Source organism: Parasteatoda tepidariorum, chromosome 2, assembly GCF_043381705.1.
Source record: "Parasteatoda tepidariorum isolate YZ-2023 chromosome 2, CAS_Ptep_4.0, whole genome shotgun sequence".
In the NCBI taxonomy this organism is placed as follows: domain Eukaryota; kingdom Metazoa; phylum Arthropoda; class Arachnida; order Araneae; family Theridiidae; genus Parasteatoda; species Parasteatoda tepidariorum.
Window position 1 is genome coordinate 196077 of NC_092205.1, and position 26674 is coordinate 222750.

General features: G+C 27.5%; 1 protein-coding gene across 1 annotated transcript; it reads left to right on the forward strand.

Moving 5' to 3' along the window:
• Nucleotides 1-3561: 3561 nt before the first annotated feature.
• LOC107454085 (2-oxoglutarate and iron-dependent oxygenase domain-containing protein 3) lies at nt 3562-23747 on the forward strand (the record flags this gene model as incomplete). Its single annotated transcript, XM_071177044.1, is given in 6 exon segments — nt 3562-4050; nt 11318-11416; nt 13131-13336; nt 16368-16443; nt 21203-21310; nt 23691-23747. Coding segments are annotated over 5 exon segments (518 nt in total), but the record flags the coding sequence as incomplete, so codon positions are not given.
• Nucleotides 23748-26674: the final 2927 nt, after the last annotated feature.

The following is a 26674-nucleotide window of genomic DNA, read 5'->3' on the forward strand; positions in this document are numbered from 1 at the left end:
GTGAGTGGTAGACTTGTGGGCTCTAATTCTTGGTCTCAGGGAGTAGAGATCTAAGTAGCTTCACTAGCTCTTCGTCCTTGAGTAGCTCTTTCATTTCTTGAAAAATTTTGAGGAATCTGGTTGCGGAGTTAGTGACATTCTTGGGTTGTCTTTCAACTTTAGGGATCCTCCTGGGTCTTGCACCGCAGCCTGTAAAACAGGCTGGGTGCTCACCATTACAATTGATGCAGGTCGCTGGTTCTGTAGGTGGTTTTGTACACTCGTACGTGTAATGTTCTCTGGCGCATTTCATGCAGGCAGGAGCTGTGGCAGTACAATTTCTTTGAGTGTGCCCAAATTTCTGACATTTGAAGCATTGGATCTGGAATCTGCCGCCTCTGAAGCGCTCGATCTGTACTGGCTTTTCTAGGATAGTCTTAATGTTGTAGATGTTTCTGTTGCTGGCTGTATCCCATTGGATGATGAGAAAAAGTGGGAGGGGCCTAAGCTCCTCCCCTCTTCTTCGCTGCAGCTGAACTATTTTTTCCGGGAGAAGTCCGAAGTCTTTAAGGTTTTTCTCCAATTCGAGTAAATCTGTATCAGTTTGAAGACCTCTGATGAGGGTTTTCATTTTTCTATTAGGAGTTGAGTCCGTAATTTTGGTGCTAGAAGTGGTGGGTTCAACTTGTTCGGCCTCCTTCTCGCACTCTGCCGGCACTGGGATGTCGGGAGCTGTACCTGGGTTTGGGCTGGTGCCCTCTGAGTCTGCTGATGTTGTTTGGTTTACACTAGTCTTGGATTTTTTCTTCCTTTTCTTTATCTTTCTCTCGGAGAGATTGGGAATATCTGTTGTATCCATCTGAGTGGTGGTCTGTGGTTGTATCTCAGGCTCAATGATTGGAGTAGATACGTCTATATCCGTGATTTGAGTATCCATGTTTTCCACTGAAGTCTCGGAAGTCTCGGTTTGTCTGGGGGTTTCAGTCTTAGTAGAATCTCTGGTCTTAGCTAGGGTCTCAATCGCCTTGGTCTCCCAGTCTTTCCAATTTTCTAAGAATTCAGTGTCCTCAGGGAATAACATCATCCTTCTTTCTGCAAAAATTCTAATTTCCTTTATGGAGTGTTCTACATAGTTTGATTTCATAAGTGTCTTATATCCTTCGATCATAGCGTCTATGCCCTTCTTGGAGCTGTGTTCGAGTGATGCATGATGGGTGAGTGGCTTAGCAGCCGTCCTTTTGCCTCCACGTCCAAATCTGTGATAGGATGACATTGTAGCTAGGGAGCTCGGTCACAACACAACCTTACTCCACAGAGTCTGGAACGAGAATCTCTGGTCAATGTACCCGCTCAAAAAAATGGGCGATATTTATATAAAAGGTTGAAGATAGAAGTTAAAATACCTAAAATGCCACAGAATCGTGGGTGAAAAGGGACTTGAAGTGAACAGATGAACTGCCAAAAATCAAATCACAATTATACACAAACTGTGACTATAACTGACCATTCTCCATGTGTTCACATCAAAGGCTGCCGAAGGTCACAGGCGTGAAGGTCGACAGACAGTGAGGCGTCACAGGAGAGGGGTCAGGGTTCGGCCTAATTTTTAGGTCACGATCCCAACAGAAAATTGAGATTAAGTGATACAACGTCACACTGCCTATGTCTGTGTTTCAAGAAAATACTTTTCCTTCTTCTGCATTTATATTAAAATCACCGTCAAGTCAGTAATACGTCAATAATAAAAGAATATAAAAAAACTTTAAATTGTTATATAAATACATTAAAGATGCCTGCTAGTGAAAATAAAAAGAAAAACAGCAGCGGTTTTTGTAGCAATGCATGCGCACTGTTTATTATTACTCTTGAACACAGTTGAAAAGTGCGGACGCCATCAAATCCAAATCAAGACCCATTTTGCCTATGGGTAATAAATAGTGCTTACGATTAAAAAGAACGATTCTAAAAGTTCCACAGATTGAAATAAAGAAATTTCTTATTGCTCTTTTATTTTTTTATTTTAATCTTAAAGTTCCTAATCAGACGTTGAAAACCATTCTGTAGAGAACTATCATCAAATCAGAAAAAAAAAATTGCAAGTAAGTTTTTTATTATATAAATCATAACACTTACCTGCTTTATAAATCCAGGGAATTCCAAAATACAATGTTCTTTGTTTGAAAATTTTATTCTCAAATGGAATATCATAAAATATCCCTTCATTACTTTATAAGATGACAAACCATACAATAAAATTTTATAATTGTAAGATCCCGAAAGGAATTTTAACATATAACTTAAAAACAGAATAGTTGAATTCTAGTTCAAATTATTCATTCAAAATTGAAAAAATGCTTACTAAGGAAATGAAAAAAACTTATTAATAATCAACACAAATGATACTATTTCAAGTAATTTGGATGATTATTTATTGTTGTTTTCCGAATCATATAGATACAGATTATATACTATTCCAGTGTTTCCCAAAGTGTGGTACGCGTACCCCCAGGGGTACGAGAACAGTTTAGCGGGGGTACGCGTTCTTATGCGAAATATCTGGCAACAAACGAAAATTTCCCAAAATTTTATTTAAAAACAAAGCTAGTCATGAAAATTTAAGATTACGTATTTTTCTATTGGCTATTTTTTGCAGAGTTAACAGTTAATAATTAGGGATATCAACAGCCAGTTGTGATTTTAAACTTTTGGGCAATTTTTTACAGTAAAAAATGCATTCATTTTGTATTAATGGTACACAGCGTTACGAAAAATTTAGAAAGGGTACACAAAAGTCATAAGTTTGGGAAACACTGTACTATTCTATTAAAAAACTAGAATATTCTAAGACTATTACAGTTCCGCACGTTTTAAAATCACATTTATTTTGTGGAATGAAGTAAGCAATGTGGACTTAAATAACTTCCTTTTAATTTATAATGAATTGAAAAGAAAAAGAAAATGTATTTCATCTTAATACACACATCTTTAATGATATGCGATCACGAAATCAGAAGTTATTGGTTGAAAGGATTGTTCATTAAGAAATAGTTCTTGAAATGTTCGTTCTGTTTCCGAATGATTTACCAATGTTCTGTTCTGGGTCGTTTATTCAAGTTCTTCTGTCTTTTCCTTAGGGAAATTTTGCTTCATATTTGCTGTTGATAAACAAGCGTGCTACTCTACCATTGGTTCTGATAGTTGTTGTTGTTCATTTACGTCGCACTAGAGCTGCACAATGTCTGGGAAGCATCCCTGAGGATGATCCGAAGACATGCCATCACAATTTTGATCCTCTGCGGAGGGGATGGCACCCCCGCTTCGGTATCCCGACGACCTGCACGCGAAGTCGAGCACTTTACAGTAGAACAGTTTAACGAGGACCAATACCGCACACCCTCGGTCCCTACGCAGGCTGATCCAAGTGGTCACCCACCCGCACACTGACCGCAGCCAGTGATGCTTGACATCGGTGATCTGCTGGGAACCGTGTCTTAACGATCAGCCCACTGCGGGACGGTTCTGATAGAACTAAATGTGAAAACTTAATAAATAGAAGCCTGAAAATAATTTTGTACTATGCAAGCTATAACCATAAGCTTAAGTTTAATCAATATTTTTGATACTTACATTGATATCAACCCAGCCAATTTAAACAAAAGAACAAAAAATTTGAGTTTCTTGTTGGACTCGGTGGAAGCTTGTTGAATTCGAAGAAGAGCCTTAGAGCTCATATAAATCTTGATAGGCTAAATTAAGTCTTACCTATTGAAACGCAGAGCTATAAGCGATAAGCAGACTCATATGTTTCATTTTCGGAGAGAAGTTTTATTTTTCTTTTAAAACAGAGAAATTGTGCATTCAAAATTTATCTAATTCTCGTAAAATTCCCTAAAAAGTCGTTTCTTTTTTCAGATTTAATATCTGTTGTTATTTTTATTAGGGAAACCTTTAAGGTAGAGTGCTTGATGTATAGAAGTTCTAATATTTATCGGTTGCTTTAGTTTCTTTTTCATATTTTTCTTTATATTTTGAAAGATATTCATTATATTGGAGGATTTCAAAAAACAAACAGTATGTATATACCTTTTTTTTTTATCAGTTTTCTTCTGTTGATAGAAAATTGTCAAAACTCTCTGTATGGATGCAAGATGTAAACTGTTGCAAATTCTTCCATCCCCTATACTTTAAGATTCTCAATTTATTTTGTTGTGAATTATTGTTTGATTTTACACATTATTTCCGTATCAATTCCAGGTTGCACCAACTTTAATGCCTATGTGTTAGTACATTTTCCCGAAGTGACTAATAATGTTTTCTTTCCACTATCTTTTATTTTGATTTCATACAAGCTTCTTCCCCATTGTTTGTGACAAAGTTTAACAGTAATTGGGCATTGTCCCTGGGGCAGATTTTTTTCAACAAATCTTTCTACCATTGTCTTTCTGCGTGACGTTTTTAATAGTAACTAATTTAAAGTAACAGAAGCAATTTGTGTTAACAAAAAAAGCTCACATGTACAGTATCAAATTCGATATAATTTCTTCAATTTTAAATGTATAGATTTTTTTCCTTCTACACCTGAAAAAAAAAATATTTTAATGTGGGTTATATTTTCGCATTTGAATGGGAAAAAACATGCGAGCTCGTATTTTGCAAATCGTCATCACATTAAAAAACAAAATTCAAAATCATGAAAACTGTCGCAATAACTGGACCGAAAGTAGTATCAACAACGAAATCACACAAATCGGTCTCTTCATAAAAAGACTTTCTCGTTGGAATAAATAATGTATTAAAAATATTGAACTGTAAAAGCTTTGCGAAGAGCAATAATAACTACGAAACAATAAAAAAAACGATAGAATCTTTGCTTCAAAAAGTAAATACTCTAATGCACATTCTAATTTTTTATATTGTCTGAAATATATTTGAATCTTTAAAAGAGATTTTAGGATCAATATTGTTAACTGCTGAAAAAAAATCGAAATACCACATGGATTTCCGATACTATTATCATATTTTAAACATTTCAAAAAGTGATTAGTTGAATATATGCAATTTTAATTGGAAGTGCCTGAATAATATCAGATGAGAAATAATGGAATTTTAAAATCCACATGGAAAACGAAATCCGTAACTGTTGAAAATGCGAGAAAACGGTGATTTCCTTTTATTTAAAATAAATAATAAAATGCATGAGTAATAGGACCATTTTGTGTGGTGCAAACAGGTACTGGTATGGAAGTATCCCTAGTAAAGGGATGTAAAAATTGAACATTTAAAATTACTTTATTAGATCAATGCATAATAAGATTTACCAAATGAAAAGGTTCTGAGGGAAAAAAAAGATACCTATAAATCATAAGTAACTGCATCAAAATATTTCTTATTACTCTAAATAAAATAAAGCCGTATGTAACAACAACAAAATCAATTATAGTATGATTATATTTATATTTAATGGCTGAATTTTTCTTCTACTTCTAATAACTACCAAGTTAAGTCAAACTTGAGCCCTCTTTTTGAAAAATTAATTTAAGGAAGTTTTTAAAATACAAACTTTGTGCTCCTTTTTTAACTGCAGAACGAATCATTAGTGGACTCTTTTTGAAGTTGGGGATCATACACTAATTAAGTTTTTCCATGTGAATTCAGGAAGGTTTATGAATCATCATCAATTTTAAATTTTCTTTCATTCCTCTGACATATAATATTGATAAATCAGATAAATAATTTTCTGTAAATCTGCCAAATTCTGCCTCTTTTTTTTAAACCACTTTCAAGTAAAATATTTAGTTGACAATTATAAAATTGCAAATATTTGATAAGTTGAATTGAGGGGCCATTTATAAAGTGTAAAAAAGTGATTAAAGTATCTTATCTATTCTATCCGATTGGTTTCTAAATTTTGAGAACTTTTGAATAATATTATAATGGAAAAAATTATTAATTAAATTTTACTACCTTAAAATTTTGGACGGTAAGTTGGGATCACATTTTTATATGATAGACAAATCTTAATATAAAAAATGATACAAATGTTATATAAAAACGATCAGCTGTTACAAAAATTTGAATTGACCTCTTTTTGCAGTATACTTATAAATGATTTTAACAGGGTTGGCAAGATTTTGCCACAGGTGGGAAAAACCATGGTAAATACCGGTAAAAACCGTCCTGGCAAAAACAGGTTTTTGCCAAGCAAATTGGCAAAAACCTATATTTTCCAAGATGAGAGGACAAAAACACATTTTTGATAAAAATTATTCCTAAAATTGAAATATATACTATAAATATAAATAATTACAAAAAAATTAACAAAATTATTATTCCATAATTAAATGATAATGTAATAATATATCATTTTAGTAGTTTAAAACATTATTGATTGGAAAATTTGTGATTATTCTCTTTTTTCCAGTGAAATGAACTTATTTTAAATTAATATAANCATTATTGAAAAAAACCTTTTTCAAGGAGTTTTTAAATTGTAAGCACTAATTTCTAGTCATGACTTCACATTAAACATAACTTGAAATATTATCATGGGTCTGTCCAGACATTTTGTGAAGGGTCCGTTTTTGTAAAATTGTGAAAAAATGACTCATAATTTGTGAATATAAAATAAAGTCACATTCTTTAAACCAGGGTCCTGCTTTTGTGAATGTGTGCAAATAGAATCCTGTTATTGCAAAAAACTGTTTAAAGGAGTTTTTAAATTGTTAAGACATACAATATCGTGCTCAACACTGTAAAATTATAATTAAAAAAATTAAAATTAAAAAAAAACAGCAATTGCTGCTACTAAATTAGAGATGCAACATACAAATATTTGATATTTAGCCTATACTGCTAAACACAGAATATTCATTTCGGACGAATAAAGGAAGAAGCGTCTGCCGAAGACAAAACTCAGTTCGTTTACATCTGTCTTTCTTTTTTTCCTTCCCCAGGGAAGGGTTTATTCCATTAACAAAACAATAAAGATAAACAAATTTGTGAAGGGTCCGATTAAAAGAAAATCATTTTGTGAAGGGTTCGTTTTGAAGTTAAAATATTTTGTGAAGGGTCCGTTTTTATGAAAAGATATTTTGTGAAGGGTGCGTTTTTATGAAAAGATATTTTGTGAAGGGTCCGTTAACGGACCCAAATTTCTTCTAAACAGACCCCTGCAATGACTAGCTCAATAAATGGGAATCACAAAATATTTCATTAAACTTTACTTTCTTTGAAAATGGAATCAACTTTCTTTGAAAATGGAATCAAAAAGTTAAGGATCCTTACTATGCTATAGACTTATGCTATGAATCAAAATGTAGCTATACAGTTCTGAATAATACATTTTAGAAAAGGGGCTTATTCAGGGCCCCTACAACATGTATACTGTTTAAAATAGAGCAACAAAAATTTCACATACATGAAACTAAGCATTTTTAAAACACTTAAACATATTTTGAGTATTCACATAAAATGAAACGTTATTAAGATACATATAATTAGTTATAATCGTAGATACTTAAATTTAAATAATTTTCAAAATCTTCAAAGTAGATAATTAAAACAGTTTTAAATCAAAATTATCAATACTTAATGGTATACCTCCCACATAGAGGGATTCCAATTCTGAAAGAATGATTTAAAGGATTCTGGTTCAACACCTTGCTTCAATGTAACAATTGAAATACTTTCTGAATTTCGATCGCTCGGCTCGCACGACATGTAATCCTGTAAAATATTTTTATAGTTCAGTTATCACTACTACACTTAAAGTTGACTAAAACAAACTTTAATAAACAACTTAAAATAAACAACATTTCAAAAGTTGTCTGTCGAAATTGTCGAAATATAAATTCATTTCAATCAATAAAAAATCCTTTTTTTTTTCATATGTATGCATATGTATATATATAGTTCAAAATGTAGAGAAAACAAGGGGAAAATTACGGAACAATGAAAGAAGGGGAGAAAAAAAGAATAATAAAAATAAAAATAATGCTTGCTTCAGAATCATGATGATAATATTAATTTAAATTTTTTTGATTTGGATATTATAAAAGAAGAAAATATCTGCTTTGTTGATTTATACGGTAAAATAAATTGTTTTTATTTTAATATAAATAAACTAATTACCTGGAATTCTAATGTTTCTAGGAACATATATTTAAATACCACTTTTAATGAAATTAATAGAATTAAAAGAATATGTAGTAATATTTATTTATCCAAAAAACGAATAAACTCTTTCAAAATTTGATAAAAAACAATGGATACCCAACTAAAGTAATAAAATTCTATATAAAATCTATTGAGTTAATCGTATATTATTGTTGATATATTTACTAAAAAATTTCTTTGTTAATTTATATCATTTTTCCTTGTGCAAATCCTTTTCAGGCAAATCCGTGGCAAAAATGATTTACTATAAAAATTTCTTTGTTAAATTATATAATTTTTCTATGTGAAAATCCATTTTGGGCAATTCGGTGGTTAAAATTATTTACTAAAAAAAATTTCTTTGTTAATTTATATAATTTTTCCATATGCAAATCCATGGCTAAAATTATTTACTAAATAAATTTCTTTGTTAATTTATATAATTTTTCCATGTGCAAATCCATTTCAGGTAAATCCGTGACTAAAATTATTTACTAAGAAATGTCTCTGTTAATTTATATAATTTTTCCCTGTGCAAATCCATTTCGGGTAAATCCGTGGCTAAAATTATGTGCAAAACAGGCAATTCATGTTTCTTTCTCTTTTCTATTTTATTTATTTTTCTTAAATAAATATTTATTTTCTATAATTATTAATTGTCAACTTCTTTAATTTATCCAGTATAATATTACCTTGTGCATATCCATTTCGGGCCCATCCATGGTAACTAACAAATCAAACGCACTTCAGTAATGCAGTAAGAATGCACTTTAATACAAAAATCCTCTAGTTGCGCTTTTAGCTCAATTTGCGCTTATGTTTTTATTTTTTGCAATCTGGCAATCCTGTTATGAAAATATTTTTAAAATCATTTTTGAAACATTTCCTGTTCATGTAAGTTCATTTGAGTTCGCTACTCACTTTTTCGATTTCATTAAATGTTTGATTCTGTTTTTTCTTTATATTTTATTTTCTGGATTTTTTTAAAATTTTTGTCCTTTTTTCGGATTTTTTTTTCTTTCCGGTTTCTTGTTATTATTATTATTATTTTTCTTTTTTTTTTATCCCCTTCTTTCATTGTTCTGTAATTTTTCCCTTGTTTTCTCTACATTTTGAACTTATTTTATGAGTTCTATTTACTTGCAGCTTATGCGCAATAAATAAAACTTATTGTTTTTTAAAATTTTCTTCGTGTTTTTTATATTTATTTATTATGCTATGTATATATATAGGATATTTAAATTTAGTCATTATTGAAAAATAATCAAAATTATATTATATTATTGGTATATAACATATAGAGAAAAAAAAATCATAATTTATCCATGTGAAATATTTAAGATAAATAAAAAACTAACTAACAGCCATAAAAATTACTAAAAAACAAAGAGAAAAAAAATTCCTCCTAATTCTTAAAACAAAATTTTAATGCTAAAAATAATATGCCATGCTATCATTAAAAAGCCCAAATAAACAAAAGGTAAACAGGAAAAATAAAAATCCATCATTATTCTTGAAAGAAAATTTTAAAACTAAACATCTCAGTTTTTCAATTACTGTGTTTTCAAGAAAAAGTGAAAAAAGTCTAACAGAAAGTCTAATTTCGCTTTCTCACATTGCTGTACTTTTAGAAAAAAGTGACAATAAAGGAATAATGTTTATTAGAAATGCTTTTTAATAAATGCTGTTCCATAATAAAAATGCTGATAAAAAAAGTTAATCAAAAGAGAAAAATAATTTCATAGTTTTTTAAACATTACAATAAGTAAACAGAACAATAATAAAATAGAACACAATAAATAAAAATATATCACCTAAAAACAGAAAATAAAATATTTAAAAAAAACATAATAAAAAATGAAATGAAATCTATAAAGCAAGCAGCGAATTCAAATGAACTTACATGAACGGGAAATTTTCAAGAATGATTTAAAATATTTTCGTAATGAGATTGCCAGATTGCAAAAAAATGAAAACAGAATCGTAAATTGAGCTAAAAGCGTAACTAGGGGAGTTTTGTATTAAAGTGCGTTCTTGCTGCATTACTGAAGTGCGTTTGATTTGTTAGTTGCCAAGGATGGGCCCGAAAATGGATGTGCGCAAGGTAATATTATACTGGATAACCTAAAGAAGTTGACAATAAATAATTTTAGAAAATAAAATATTTATTCAAGAAAAATTTTTTTATATATGTATAACATAGAAAAGAGATAGAAACATGACTTGCCTGTTTTTCACATAATTTTAGCCACGGATTTGCCTGAAATGGATTTGCACATGGAAAAATTATATAAATTAACAAAGAAATTTTCTTAGTAAATAATTTTAGCCACGGATTTGGCGGAAATGGATTTGCACATGGAAAAAATTTACAAGGAAATTTTTTAGTAAATAACTTATGCCACTGATTTGCCCGAAATGGATTTGCACATGAAAAAAATTATAAATTAACACAGAAATTTTTTAGTAAGTAATTTTGGTAACGGAAAATTAAGAAAACTTATTGTTTTTCTTAATTTTCTTCATGCTCTTTTTGTTTTTATTTATTATGCTATATATATANTACAGTACAGAACCCGTTATCCGGAAATCAGTAAACCGGAAAACCAAAAAACCGGAATGAAATTCGATAAATTTTCCCGACATTTTTTTTTTTAAAATGTTTTTTTCCTCATAAGATTTTAGGATTTGTCTTCCTTTTTTGAAAGATGTTTACCTTACCATCATTTTGGAAATAATCATTAGTGTATTACTTCGTTTTTTCAAGATTATTTCCAAATATATATATTTTTTTAGTTGGGCTTAACAATAAAAAAACGGCTTTTTGTAGCGATTCAGAAAACCGGAAAAATCAGTTATCCGGAATAGCGATGGTCCCGATCGTTCCGGATAATCGGTTCCCTACTGTATATATATAGGGTGATTCATAAAGAAGTATGCAATTTAAAAGCACTTATAAACCAATGTAAGATATATGTTATCTGCAACAGAATTGTATGGGATTATTTTAAGTTTTGTTAGGGACAGTCGCACATATTCTATGTATGACCCCTTAGTCACATGATGCACATCGATCGCCATTATTCACGTGACACACCCTACATTTTTTTCTAGATAATACATGTATTGATTATTTGTTACTCCTCAAATATTTTTCTAAATTCTATATCAAATTATCTTTTAGGAAATCTTTGTGTGTAAAAACTTTTGGAATGGCTGTTTATCAACGCAAAAGTAAAAAGAAGAGTGGAGAGTCTGTCACGGAAGACTCAACCCAGAATGAGTTACTTATATTTTAGCTTTGATTTTTAAAATTTTTAGTTCAATTTTTTAAAAAATATGCAGTGTTACTTGTATTTAACTATCATTAATGTGATCACATGCAAGTTTTATTTTGTTATATAAGACAATGTCAGTTATTGACATGATCAGATCATTTGAAATGGCAGTAGTAATGAGTATTGAATTTTTAGAATCAGTACAACTTATCCTTTATTAAAATGTGTCAACCTTATTTTTCGATTCTTAACAATATACAAGCATTATTTGCTATTATAATCTATATTTTTAGAGAGAAAATATAAAATTACCTTTAAACAGGAGAAACATTTTAAAATATGCATTTTTAAAACCTTCCAATAAAATATAGAATAGTCTACACTTGCATTTTGGGCACTTGAAATATCCCTGTTTTGCATAAAAATTAACATATTTTATGCATAGTTGCCATGTAAGTTTGAAACTAAAATATTTTAAACTTTAATAATTGATGGAACATGAAACAATTAAGCATGCTTTGTTTACAATTTTTTTTTCAATGTTGTAATTTAATTTACTAGTTTGTTTTTTATTATGCATTAAGCCTTTATAATTTTTTTAATAATTATTTTCACAAATATTTTTTTTTTAATTTCACTTCAAAATATCATTAGAAATTTTCAGAATTTAAAACCCCATCTATAATTATATTTATTATTTTGGTTTTGATTGTTGTGGTGTCTGCCGATATCACTTTCTATCATACGTGATGACAGTCTTTAGTTGCAAAACAGTGGCGCTGCCCTCTTGATCCAAAAAGAGTATGTAAGGACTTCATTCAATGATCTTTGCTGCTATTCTTCTGTTTACCTTTTACTAGCATGTTATTTATTATATTTTATCGTTGGATTATTAAATACAGTTTTAAGTCATCATAATTCTTCCTTGAGTATACCTCGTCAAGATGCACACATTTTAATAGTTCAGTAACTGTATTATAAAGAGTCGCATCATAAATTTATGGTCTTGATTTAAATTTAGCCTTGCAAGTTGATAAAGATTTCTTATTACCCATTTTAAACAAAGAAATAATTTTGTTACAACCATTAAAAGCTGTGGACACATAATGAGAAATATTGAGCTATATGCAAAACCTTGATAACTTTGATACTTCTTTTGTTATAAAAATTTTTGCAAAAACTTTTACAAATTGTTCTTTTTGTTTATCTTTAAATCTGAGCAAAATTACTTAATTACTAGAGTGCTATTGAAAAGGTCATCTAATTGGGTCAGAACAGAAGGTGTGAACTCATATAAAATGTTACTGCATTCTAGCAGAGCAATAGGTGACATAGTTAAAGTGTACTTTTGAGAAATGTGAGCTTCATCCAGAGGAGTCTTTTTTCACTTTCATTTATCTTTTCATTAATTTAAATTTTCATTTCTTTTTTTTTTTTTTTAAGAAAGATTTTTTTATTCTCTGTTGTGAAGAATTAATTCCTCTTTTAAAAGGAATAGATATTTTAAGTAATGAAATCAAATGATGGAGTTTTTTTTTAAGTAGGAGAAATAGTCTGTCAACAAAGAAATTTTAGTCTGTGTTGTATAATAGTTAAAAACATTTGCTTATTTCTCATAATCACTTCTCTATTTTATTACTCTTGAAGGGTTATTCAGGTATCAATTTTTAAACTGAATATTTATGTAAATGATTAGCTTATCTTAATTCTCTCTTTCAGGGATGAAGGTGGTCAAAATTTCCAAATTCCCTGGAAAAGGATTTTAACCCGAGTGGTACTTTCTGCTTTGTTGATTTTTGTCATTTACTATTCCTCAGACAAAGGGGATCCCCATGTGTTTGCCAAACAGAAAGAATCGTTGGTATTTAAGTCCATTGAAGTGCCTTGTTCGAAAGAATATTTAGAAGACATTTCTAAATTCAAAGGTTTGTTCTTGCAGATTCATTTTTTTTTTAACCTTTTATCTCAAAGTGACAGGTTTATAGCTAGGGAGAGGGCTTCAAATAAATAACTTCTCCTCCTCTGGAAAAACTTTTAAGTAAAAGAACCATTTTTCATATTTTTTTTTATGATTCTCATCTTTATAAAAATTACCATTCCATTTCAAAATAGATAAAACGTCTGTAGAATTGCATTAAATTTTTTTTTAAAAATTAGGTTATTTCATTTTATATATCAATAATAAATCTTTAATTTATTGACTTTAATTTTGAAGGACATTCAATCCCTAAATCACACCCTCACTATGATCTTGTGCAATGAAAAACATTGTCTTTTTCAATATTATTTAATTGTAATATTTGTATGTTATTTTCATCAGTCATTATTTAAAAAAAACTTTTTGAATATTGACTTTTTGAATTTTGAACATTATGCTTTAAAACTGTTTTTTTTTTTTTTTTTTTTTTTTTTTTTTTTTTTTNTGAAAATAATTGCTTTTTTTTTTTTTTTTTTTAATAATAATAATAATATGGGATGTTATATGGTTTCATCTTTTAAAAATTAATTAATCAAGAACATTTATTATCATTAATGTCAGCATTTCCAAAAATAATGTTTAACATTTATCACACACAAAAAAAGAAATTGTTAAAGATTTTTAGAAAGCATTACATTTAAAATGGATGTTATTTAGCTTCAATTACTTTAATATTAATTCAAAAGCCAAAAACACAAGAAAAATCTAAATAACAAGAAAAATAATATTTTTATTTTGTCACTATCTCTAAATTTTAGACACATCTGTCTTGTTGTAGATATAAAACAATATGTGCTACTAGAGCTCTACGTTCATATACTTCATATTTTTCAGTAGTACTTATGCCTACCATTTATCGATAAGAAGATAAGGAAAGTACTCCTGTTTGTTTTTTAGTAAATTTACATCAAACTACAAAAATACAAATGTTATAAAAAAGAAAATGACCAACCCAAATATCTTAATGATAAAATTAAAACACATTTTTCCAATTATGCAGAAAATTTTAAAATTACAATGTGGACAACCAAAATTTATCATACAACACAATTGTTCCATTTAAAACTGTAGCCTTTCTTAAAGTATCAGACCACTATGCAAGTAAACAGGCATCTAATACAAGATCTATTAAAAACAAGGAAAGTGGTCTTAAAATCTGTTACATGATTCATTTATCCAACTTCTTTGTTAACCACTGCATAATAGTTTGTCAAATGTAGGAATAATTAAATTAAATAAATTTCTTTCAGGTAATTTTATTATAAAAGTTCAGTTCATTTGCAAAACGGGTTAACTTTTTAAATCAGTGTTACATTAATTAACGTTTAAAAAATACTTAATCTTTTGCTTGTATTATTTATGTCTTAATTTTACAATGCAACAAAGCAAAATTTCATTAAAGTAATAGTTTATTAATGAAAGTATTAGGAGCTGAAAGAATCCTATTACATGTATGTGTAATCTTAACTTCTTACACATTACATATCACACGTTTGAACATGTTAATGGCTTTAATTACCTTGTTTTAAATGACAACTGTGAGCAAATTAGATCGTGAGATAAAATAATGTACTGCCACAGCTAGTAGTTGTCTTAATTGATTGAGGAATTTTCTACAATCAAAATGAGTGAAAAAGGAAACAAAAACTCTTTTATATAAAACCATTATTGGCCTTTTTATTTTAAGTCATTATTAGACTTTTGGTATTATCCCTGGCTTTCCTACCATAAAAAGAAACCATTTGAAGATAGTTTTATTCATCAAATTTATTTTTATTGCTTTTTAAGGTGTATGGTCTAATTAAAAAAAATTTGATTATTATTTTTTTTTAATTATTTTGCTGACTTAAAGAGAAGTTATCTTTTTTTTAAAAGAAAAAGAAACTTTTCAACGACTTATTTGTGCTAATCCAAACTACTGAAAAAAACAATACAATACAATAAAAACAATACAAAACAAAATATTTGAGATAAATATCTTTCAAGAGATAAATAATAATGATTCGCAATTGTGTTAGTGAACTGTCCTGTTGGATTACGTTAGCATTTTTTTCATTATGATTTTTTTTTTAAGTTTATTTTTCATGCAGTATTTTGTTGAAATTAAACCTAAGGTAACATAAATTTTGAGATGTAAACTGATGGTTTTTTAGCAATGTCAACTTTGATTAATACAGAATCATCTTTATGAGTTATATTTTTTTTCCTTTTACTTTAAAACTTGAATTTAAAAAATATTATTTTAATTGAAAATTTAAAGATGAAAAATTTTCCTTGAGATTCTCTCTCTACAGCCCAGCCATGAAGTCAAAATACTGTGGTTTACCAAATATTGAAGAAAAAAAAAGTTAAAACTCTGAAAAACCTTTCCATATGCTGAACAAGATTTTAATATTTTATTAACTCTCTTAACGTTAGTCTCGAGTTTTTCCAAACTCTTAGCTGCAAGCTTTCCTGCTACAAAAAACTGCTTCTGCATGTTAGTCAAAGGAAGAGTAGTTCATAGCAGGTAAATTTCTGCACAATTTTACCCAGGGTTAATCAAAATCTGCTCGTCTTCTGGAAAAGGGATTCAATGAAAAATTTTATAAAATTTCATATTAGTATAATGGTTTTTGCTCAAATATTGTATTGGTTTTGGAGATGACTTTTTCACAAAATATTAATGGATTCCATATTCAAAGAAAATAAAGCAAGTGTTACTCTTTTTCATTTTGAAAATAATTTTTATGATCATACGTTTTTGTCAAAATACATAAAGTATGTTCAGTTATGAATTTATTTGGCTTATTTTTGTACATTCACTGTACATTGGTATCATGTTTGGTACTGTTTGGACAATACATGAATTGTTATATCAACCAACTATTGTGTGTATTCATATACTTCTTTTTTAATGATTATTCTTATTTAATCTTTTCAAATTTTGTGCCAATAATGTTTTTGTAATTGTATTCAATTGAAGCAATGAATTACAGGTTGTGCTCCAAAGAGTTGTGGAAGATTAGTAACAGACGTTGTTGTTACACCCGAGGAATCTGCTCATCTCTTAAGGTGAGTTTACAGTAGCCTAATTCAACTTATCTCATCATTTGTTGCACAAGCGTTTCACTTTTGATATTTTTATTTTCTGGATTTCTTTTTTCATGTTTTTATAAAGGATTAATTACATTATTGTATTTTTTCTTTAAATATGAATTGAATTTTAAAAAATTAATTGAATTTTAAACAATGTGAATAGTTTTTGGTTTCTTGAAATGAAAAGGCTACTACAAATTTGTAATAGATTTTCATTATTCTTTGAAAAAAATTTATTCTCATTTTACTGAAAACCAATTTCTCTCCTATTAATTAATCAATATTTTTATAAATCTGAAAAATCCTACATAGAATACTATTATGAGACTAACTTGTATTTTGCATTGTATCATAAACTTTTTGATTGTTATTTTATTGAAGCTGTCAAAAAAATAATTGACTTTTTGGGAAAATTTTATATCCTTTTAAAAATTTTAAAACAACTTTTTAGTTTGAAGATTGCAATCAGTAGAAAGAAATAATAATGTGACATCTCTCTTATACAAATGAATCTCACAACCATTTAAAGCATGTTTATAAGAAATTGTGGTTTTTATTTGCATTAATTAACTGAAGATGTTGCTATTAGAGCTTATTTTTGCCCATGTAACTGCATGCTTATTCTTCTCAATTGTAACTGCATTCTATCTTAAATCAGCCGGAAGTTTAATTACAAAAAAATAATAAATAAAATAAAAATTGCACAGTATTTCTCTTCATTATTAGCATAAGGTAAGTTGTTTTTAAATTTTTTTTAAATTTATATATTTTGCATTTCATTTGATTGCTAATACTTGGTTGATCGGTACAGATTATAAATTAATTTGACTCTAAATAAAAAAAATTTCTATTATATAGTCAATGCTCGATATAATGAGCTTCAAGTTTTGGGCAAAAACCGACCTTATGACCTGAGGTTGTGATATTTTAAATGGATAAAAATACCATTAATTTTAACATTCAGAATTAGTAACTAACAGAAAATTTAGTAACAATGCAACTTTACTTTCTATAGTAATATAAATGTAAAATTATCCTTTAAAATAATGCTTCTTGGGTGAAACACTCTTTAAAAATAACTTGCTGTTTTGGGGAGTCATTTTTGATGAATAAGGCATTTTCAAGATAAACCGTGCAAAGAGACTGACATTTCACAAAAAGAGAACAATCAATTTTCAACCATGAAGAGTAGATTCGATAAATGTATTCTATCCTTTGAAATAAAATAGTTACACTGATTATGAAAGCTTTTTTAATCTATTAAGTACTTACAGGACCGATTTCCCCATCACAAGGTAACATACTCTTTAGATTATCAATGTGTGAAGCAATCTATGTTTCACTAAATTTTTTTCTCTAAATTTCAAGAATTTAGGGGGTCATATCACTCTTCCTTTGTCAAAGTGCTTACATTCATTGTAAGGTAATAAATGAAATAATGGTTTGAATAGTTCCTTTGGAATTCTTTTTCAATTGATTGATTTTCGGTTGCTATATTGAAAAGAACGGTTTAATGTGGACATTCTAATAGACACTGAAATAATAATGGAAGAACATCTTATGTTTTAACAAAAGTGTCACCTACTAAAGATGGATTGTGAAGGGATTAAAATTAAATCTTAGAATTCCTGGGAAATGGAAAAATATTAAGACTCATACTTCAAGATTTTAAATCAAAGCAATATTTGTCTAAAAATATATTTCTTAAGGAAAAAATCCTTTCCCTGTTTAAACAAAAGTTTGAATTTTTTTAATGGGCACTTCAAAATTTGAACAATGAAACTATGCAATTTAAATTGCAAATATATTGGAACACTTTTTCTTTTAGCTTACCAGGTTTCACTGAAAAAAAAAAGGTTTTCTTTTTTGTAAAAGAATTAAATCTAAGAAACATTTCTATCTAAACATAAGATTTAAAAGATAGTATCACAAGATCCATAAAAAAAAATATGCCACCGGTATTGCAATAACCAATAAAATTTCTTGAAATTTTATGACCTATGTAGCTTGTGAAGTTGGAACATCTAACCAGGAAAAAAAACTGCCTTTGCGGAACTACTTTCATATTTTAATGCTTTAATAAATTTGACTGATTATAATTCGACTTATCAAATTATTGTATTATGTTAATTAATGTATTGTATTTCAATTAAGATTTTTAAATTCTTTGGTTTACTGTTATAACTCAACTTATCTAACAATCAGTTTTGTCTAAATGTTAATGTTTTAAGCTTGTTTAAAGTTATGTGTTCAATAAGTTTACAAGAAATGCTTGAGGGTGATTTTCTCAAAATCTATATATATATTTCTCTTACACGGCGACAAAAAAAAGCATCATTACAACTCCCTGAATGGCAACGCTTGAAAATCGACCAATTATTGCCGCTAAAAATGTCACATGCCAAATCTAGATGAAATGGCTCAACATATAGCGCTTTTAAAAACGGAAACTGAAATAACCAGAGAGAGCATAAGCTAGGCAGAAGTGAGTAGTCTTTGTCGATAGATCTCTATTTTAGTATTTTGTCAAAAGCACTTTTTTTCACGAATTTATATATTACGAATTTATTTGACGATTTTTTATTTATATCACGAATTTATTTGTTTTACTAGAATTTACTTGTTTATGCAGGTTTTTCCATTGCAATTCACTTATTTCAATTATTAATTGACTTAATTATAGCCAAAATTTTAACCTTTTTAAAGAGATATCAGTTTTAGAAATTTTATCTTCAGATTTTATACTATAGCACATTTCTATTAGGTTTAACGAATTACATGTCATTTATTTGAATTCAAATCTATTTTAATGACTTAGTATTTACTAAAAAGATGTAATTGTTTTTTAAAAAAAGTTGTTATATGGATTTGAATGATTGTTTTCAATTCTTAGTTTTCCTGTTTTCAATTCTTTCAATTTCAATTCTTAATTTTCATACGTAAGTTAGCGAGGGAAGCGAGCTTGTTTTGCGAAGCAAACCATATAAGATTGCGTAGCAATTTTCGGGGGTTGGCGAGTGCTAGCGAGCAGGGGGCGCAGCCCACTAGTGTTAGGAAAAATTCATCTCTTAATTAACTTTACGTTTTTACATTAAGATTTTAAATACGCAAATCAATGACCAGCAATACAAAAAATTTAAAAATAAAAATTTTGTGACAGTTTTAAGTTGTAATTACATGAAAAAAAGTAATTACTGTCCTATCACTTAAATGCTTTAAGAACCTATGAAGAAAATATTTAATTTTTGTATCTATGAATCAATAATTAATAAGTGAATAAGGGAAAGCATTTTAAATAATGTTTAAATGAAAATGTAAGGAATATTTCCTTTAAAAATAGAGTATATATCTTAAATTTTAAAGAAATATTTAAAAAATTTATACAAATTTTACTTTTTTATTGCAAAAGCATCTTTGTATGACTTATATTTTATTATATTTTTTAATTTAAAATGTGCACAATCGCACATTTTGTAAGCAAATGCACAATATTTTAAATCTAAAACTCTTGTTATTTTAAAATGTACCGGAACAATAAACTGAAAAACACCATTTGCTCTATAATAATTTTTTAAAAAAAAACATAATAGATATTGGATGTTTTGCTTTTTAAAATATAATTTGCAGTTTTCATCTAAATTGTTGATGGTTTAAAAAAGAATGGAAATTAGCCTTGGGGGGCATTTTTTAAATGAGATATATTTAATTTTTGTTTATCGTGTGCATACAACCAATAAAACTTTTCATCAAAACAGGCCAGTAAAATTTTACCTAACTACTTACTTGGGTAGAAGGTAGAAATTTTATTCCTCATCTTCTTCTTATCACATTATCACATATATAATTATTCTAAAATTAAGAAATATCAACAAGTAATAGAAACTGAAGTTGCAGCTTTCTATATTGTGTAAAGATTTTTTTTAAGTAACCACATTCTTATTTATACTCACATTTTTTAAAGAAAAATTGACAAAGTAAAATTAAAATTTCAAAATTTAAGCATTAATGTTGTTGAAATTATAACTTAATCTTTTTGCCTTCGAATACTTTTAAATATTATTGAAATTAATGTAAGCACTAATTTGTTTAAAATATATAATTCAATATTACTATATAACAGCTAGTAATCATAAAACAATGTGGTAACAAAATATTAAGATACAATAATTTTTAATTTCAAAGTGGTGGCTTTTGAATGTCCCCATAGGTGTCCATGCAGTGTGAAAGGTTTAAATAACTGTGCAAATATTCTATAATAAATAGTCTATGCAATTCTTAATAAGAGGAAAAAAGAATGCAAAAAGGCGAAGTAAACTTCCAATTCAAAAATTTTGATGATGCATATTCAAATAGATAGTCATACTATATCAGAATATGTATGCATTTGTCTCTGTAACACTTTCATAATACAGTAAACTACTTTCAGAAATATGTGTTGGGGGCATGGAACAATAATGACATTTAACCTTTATTTTATTTATTTAAGAATATATTTTAAGCACAAAATGTGTCTGGTGAATATTGTTTTTTTGTCCTTGTGAGTATTTTAAGCAAAACATACCCTTACATAATGAAAATAAACATTTTAATGCAAAATATTGCGTAACATTAATGATATTGAGAAAATAACCCATAACAATGTTTATGAAACAGATTAATGGAATTGTGTATAGATCCCTGGGGATGGACAAAAAAAAAATTGCAACAAAATTGAAGTTAAATTCTTTTTTTGCAGGTTGTGTAAGAAAGGTTTAGCATTTGGTGGTTCTTCTGGTGGTGCATCCATACTAGATTTGCATTCTGGAGCTTTATCACATGGTAACACTTTCATAAATATTTATGAGTGAGTTTTGTTTTAGTTTTACACTCATTCTTAGATATACTGATTTTATAATTAATTTTTGTTCAATAGAAACAAAATTATATGTACGCTATTACAAAAAGTAAAAAATATGTGAATTATTTTTGATGCTGTGTGTGTGATTTTGATTTTCTATCCTTCATGAGTGACATTTATTTCAAATATTTTATTATTTCAAGAAATATGAGACTTAAGTTTCATTGATATGTCCAATTTTTACCAAAATACTTTTTTAATTTTCTTAGAAAACACCTGAAGATAATAGGGTCTCACATGTTGTATTGATCTAAGAGATAGAATTCATAGTTCAGGAAAATGTTTTTTTATTAAAGAGTTAAGATATTTTAGAAAGTAGGTGCCCCAAAAGAAGTGATGCAGTATTCACCTTTATTTACACATGAATGGTCAAAATTATGACATAATTCATAACTTTATAATTAGATACAGAAAATATTGTTTGTCAAACATTTATTCATAACAATTTTGCATTAAAGGAGTGTGGGAAATGCAAATTGGATTCCACTGACCCTACTTTTGAGCACAATTTAAACTAGTCGAACACCCTATGCTGAAAACAAAGAGATTTACAGTTTGTAGGAAACTGCTCGTTATACAGTTTACTATAACTTATATTTTTCAGCAATTTTTAAACTTCATATTTTTAAAAGTCTTTTAGTTCAAATTTGGGACTTGTTCCTACAAAACTTATTTTAATAGAGTAGGATTCAGTATGATTTCTTTAACGACATTTGTGGTCCACAAACTCCTTAAACCTCTATTATTTTAAAAACTGAACTTCTTCAAAAAGTAATATTCATTATTTTACTTAGCAACAGTTATAATTCAGCCCCCCCCCCTCACTTGTTCTCTTATGAAGTAGAGCTCAAATATGAAGATGGTAGAGGAACTCTGTTGTTGATGTTTGCTGGCATTGTTTGTATTTTGAGGTATTCCATACTGGAAATAATAAAAATATTTTTATTCTTAATCATACAATAAAAAGAAAGTATTCTGAATAAACTCTGCAGTTAAATTAATGTTGTTTTGAAATGACTAACCGCAGCTGAATTTTTATTGGTTTATAAAATAAAATTTCATTCATTATTTTTAATATGTCACCAAATGTTATTTCACTGACCCCTCCCTGAAGTAAAATTTTTTATGAGGTTTTTTAATGTCTGAGAATGCTTTCAGATAAAAATTTAGTTTTATAAATTTTAACTATGAAACCATGAATTTCTTAAAGTAGGCAAAATACTTTGCTCTGTAAGTAGTTTGGCATTGAATGACAGACCAATAATTTAGTATGTGATTGAAATAATGTGGTATAAATTAATAGAGTCTTTTTTGGACTTGAAATCTTGAGCACAAATTTTTATTTTTATTATTTTGTGTATTTTTTTATCTGCTTTTACTTAATGTTTTTCTTCCCCAGAAATAAAAAGCTTTGTGGGGTACAGTCAACCACTGCTTTGTATTTATTATAATTCTTGTTTCATTAATAGTTGTACCTACCACTTCTATTTGGAGGAGATTCTTCTCTAAAAGTGTTAAAGAACAAAAGTATGCATTATAAAAGCATGGGGAAAAAATAGTTCGTGCATTAATAAAAGTATGAATAAAAACTTGTGATCTAAAAGCAGTTGGATTCTTCTATATGCTGAATGGCTGAGTTAAAAGTGTTAAAGAATAAAAGTATGGGAAAAATTGTTCTTCGTGCTTTTAATTTACTTATCTTAGCACTTTTACTAATTTTTTTTGTACACAACCTAAATATTTTTTAAAAAAAACTTCTGATCTAAAAGAAGTTGGATTCTTCAATATGCTGAATGACTATAAGCTGTACTTCTTTTCCTAAACATTATGCTTATTAATAGTGGCACGCAAATCCTCAAACCATAGTAAATTATAGAAATTATTTCTACATTTAAAGGAAGCTTGATTTTTAGGATGTTTTTTATCCCAATATTTATGTATTATGTAACTTGTACCAAATATGCTTTACTAAATTTTTCAAATACTTCTCTTAGGGAGGCATTTATTTCACGTATTCAAATAATGGTAACATTTTTTATTTTGCTTTTTAAAATCTTTTTCAGTGAAAATTGCACTTATAAACTTTTCAAAATGAATTGTGCTCATTCAATAGAAAAACGTATAGCAAATAGTAAAAAATTTAATTCCCAATTTTATAACCTTTTAAAAGCAAGAATTGGATTTTGAAAAAAAATTTGGCAATTTGTGATTCTAAAGATGTTTTTTTTTATAATGAATTCTGCCTGCTTTAAATGTGTGATAGGAATTTTGACAAACATTTAATGCCCTACACTCATGCTATTGCTAAAATATGTTTTATTTTTAGGAAATTGAAGACAGACAAGAATAATATTTTCTCCTCTACTGATTTCAAGGTCTACAGGTACGAATTGAATTTGATTTAGAGAAAATTCTTTTTATCAACATATTTTTCTTAATATGAGTGAAATTATAGGCTTTCATGAGAAAACTTTTGCTTCAACTTAGTTTCTAAAAGTTTCTTTTTTATGACTTTTGCTCATCACTATTGTTTAAGTATTATTATGATTATTTCTAATTATTCTAAGCTAGAAATTAGAATTCTATAGAATTGTTAAATATTTCAACTTTTTGTTTTGTTTTAAATTTGTAGTAGTATAGGAAATCTCTTACATAATGTACTCCAAGGAATTTCATCCTAAGCTCCCACCAGTATATATTCAAAATGTTGTTTCCACATTAATTTTTAGATACATTTTTCAGTTTTGTTTGTTATACATTATACTAAATCTTGCTTGCTTGAGCTTTTACTCATTGTTACCTTATAATCTATCATTCCATTGAATAAAATACATTTTTAAGGAATACAGCTGCATTTTTTATATTATAAGATAATATGATTATGTAACTTTTTGTTCATTATTTTATCTGTAAATAAATACTAATTATTTATTATTTTTAATAATCTCATTTTAATCATTTCTGAATTCACAATCATTTTTAACTCTGAAATAACCGAAATTTCAAACATCCAATTTTCCATACAGTATTTGTTACTTAAGAATTTTTAAAAGCTAAGTGATTTTTTAAGGAAAAAAAAACTAAACTAACAATTTTTCAATCATGAGTTATTCATGGATCTTTCATTTATATTATCAAGAAATAAGTAATACATTTTGGGAGGCAAAACTTTGCAAATGAAAATTAAAACATTTATTAAAGTTTATGATTTGTCTCTTTCTTTTGATTTAAAAGAAGAATTAATCCCAATTAACAGTACGATGAGGTATAAATTTTAAATTAGGCCACCCACAAAAACAAAATTATTTTTTTACCAAATTGTTCAATCACATACTCACCCGTATTTTTGTTCTAAAATTCTTTTGTAATTAAAAAACTTAAATATAATTAAAAATTTTAAAAAAATTGAGAGAGTATTAACTAATGGGCATTTTTATAATAAATATCTATACTTTCTATTTTTAACTTTAATGAGAAGTCAACCCAATAAATATTTCAATATATTATGAAACTTTTAAAAAAAACCAACGTTTTATTTCTGTTTTTATTAATGCTGAACATAATGTGTTTATGGAGTCTGAGTAGTAAAAGCATTATTTTTTTCTTTACAAATGGTTTAACTAAAGTTACTTAATCACCTTTAAAAAGTGCTTGCGAAATTGTTGAAAATTGTAGTGTTAAATATATTTTAAGATACCCTTTAATAAATGCATCTGTTTAAAATTTTTCTTTTCATGTTTAAATGAAATTATGTTAGTACATCTCAAAAAAAAAAAGAAAATTATAAATAAATACTTTACAAGAAACTTTTACAGAAAAGGTTCACTCCCAGAAGCAAGATTATATCAAATGTTCTATGAGAATAAAGAAGAAAATTAATAAGTTTTATTTACTGTGCATGAGCTGCAAGTATATAGTTAAAACTCTCATAAAATAAGTTAGAAATATAGAGAAAACATGAAAATTAATAAGGATTAATGAAAAGAGAAGAAGAAAAATTTTTTAAATAAAATATTTTTTTAAATATTTAAATAAAATTTATTTAAAAAAACAAACATTTCAAGGCCAGAAAAGATATCTCTAAAGCTCACATGATTATATCGCAAAAAGGAGTGCTTGCTAATATTGTATCAATATAGCCAAAGCAAAATATATCAATACAATAGTGTGAGGAGCACTCAAAAAATTTAAAAGAAAATAGAACACATTAAGTGAAAAAAATATAAAAATTAGAACATATGAGGCAAAAAATAATAAATTAAATTAACAAAAATTTAGAACAAAACGAAATCTATAAAGGGAGTAGCAAATTCAAATGAACTTCCAATATATACTGTAATCTTTCAAGAATGAATTAAAATATTTTCATAATAAGATTGCCAGATTACAAAATATGAAAACAGAAGTGCAAAAAGAGGTTCAAAGTGTAAATAGAGGGATCTTTTTCTTTTGCATTCTTACTGTGGTATTGAAGCGTCATGTTTGATTTGTTAGTTACCTTGGATTAGCTCAGAAATGTATGTGCTCAAGTTAATAATATTAAACTGGATAATTTAAAGTTCATAATTAATAAAGTTGATATTTAATTATACAATTTTTATGATTTATGAAAATTAACATTTATTTAAAAAAGAAACGTGATTTGCTCGTTTTGCTTAGAATTTTAGCTGTGGATTTTCCCGAATTGAATTTGTATATGTTAAAAATATAAATTAACAAGGAAGTTTTTAGTAAATTTATTAACATATAATTAATTCAATGATTTTGTATAGAACCTAATGGCATTAGTTGAGTATCCATTGTTTTTTATCAAATTTTGAAAGAATTTGTTTTTTATCAGTAAACATTAACACATATTCTTTTAATTCTGTTCATTTGATTAAAAAGGGTATTTATATAAATGTTTATAGAAACATTAGAATTTTGAGTAATTAGTTTCTTTATATTAAAATCAAAATCACTTTTTTTATCGTATAAATCAACAAAGCAGATGTTTTCTTCTTTTTTAATACCTAAATCCGAAAACTTAAAATTTATATTATCATCATGATTACAAAGCAAAATTAATTCTTGGAGTCAAATATTATTTAACAGAATTGTATAATCATGAAAGTTAAAGATAGTTAAATCAAAAATAAATCAAAAAACAAATTTTATATTAAGAGTATAATTTTTTCATAATAGTGTAAAAATAAGTTAGCTAAGAGAGATGAAAAGCTAGATACTTGTTTTATTCCATCAATTTGAATAAAAATATAACTTCCACTGTAAAGATAATTATTAAAAAGACAAACATTAATTAGAATTTCT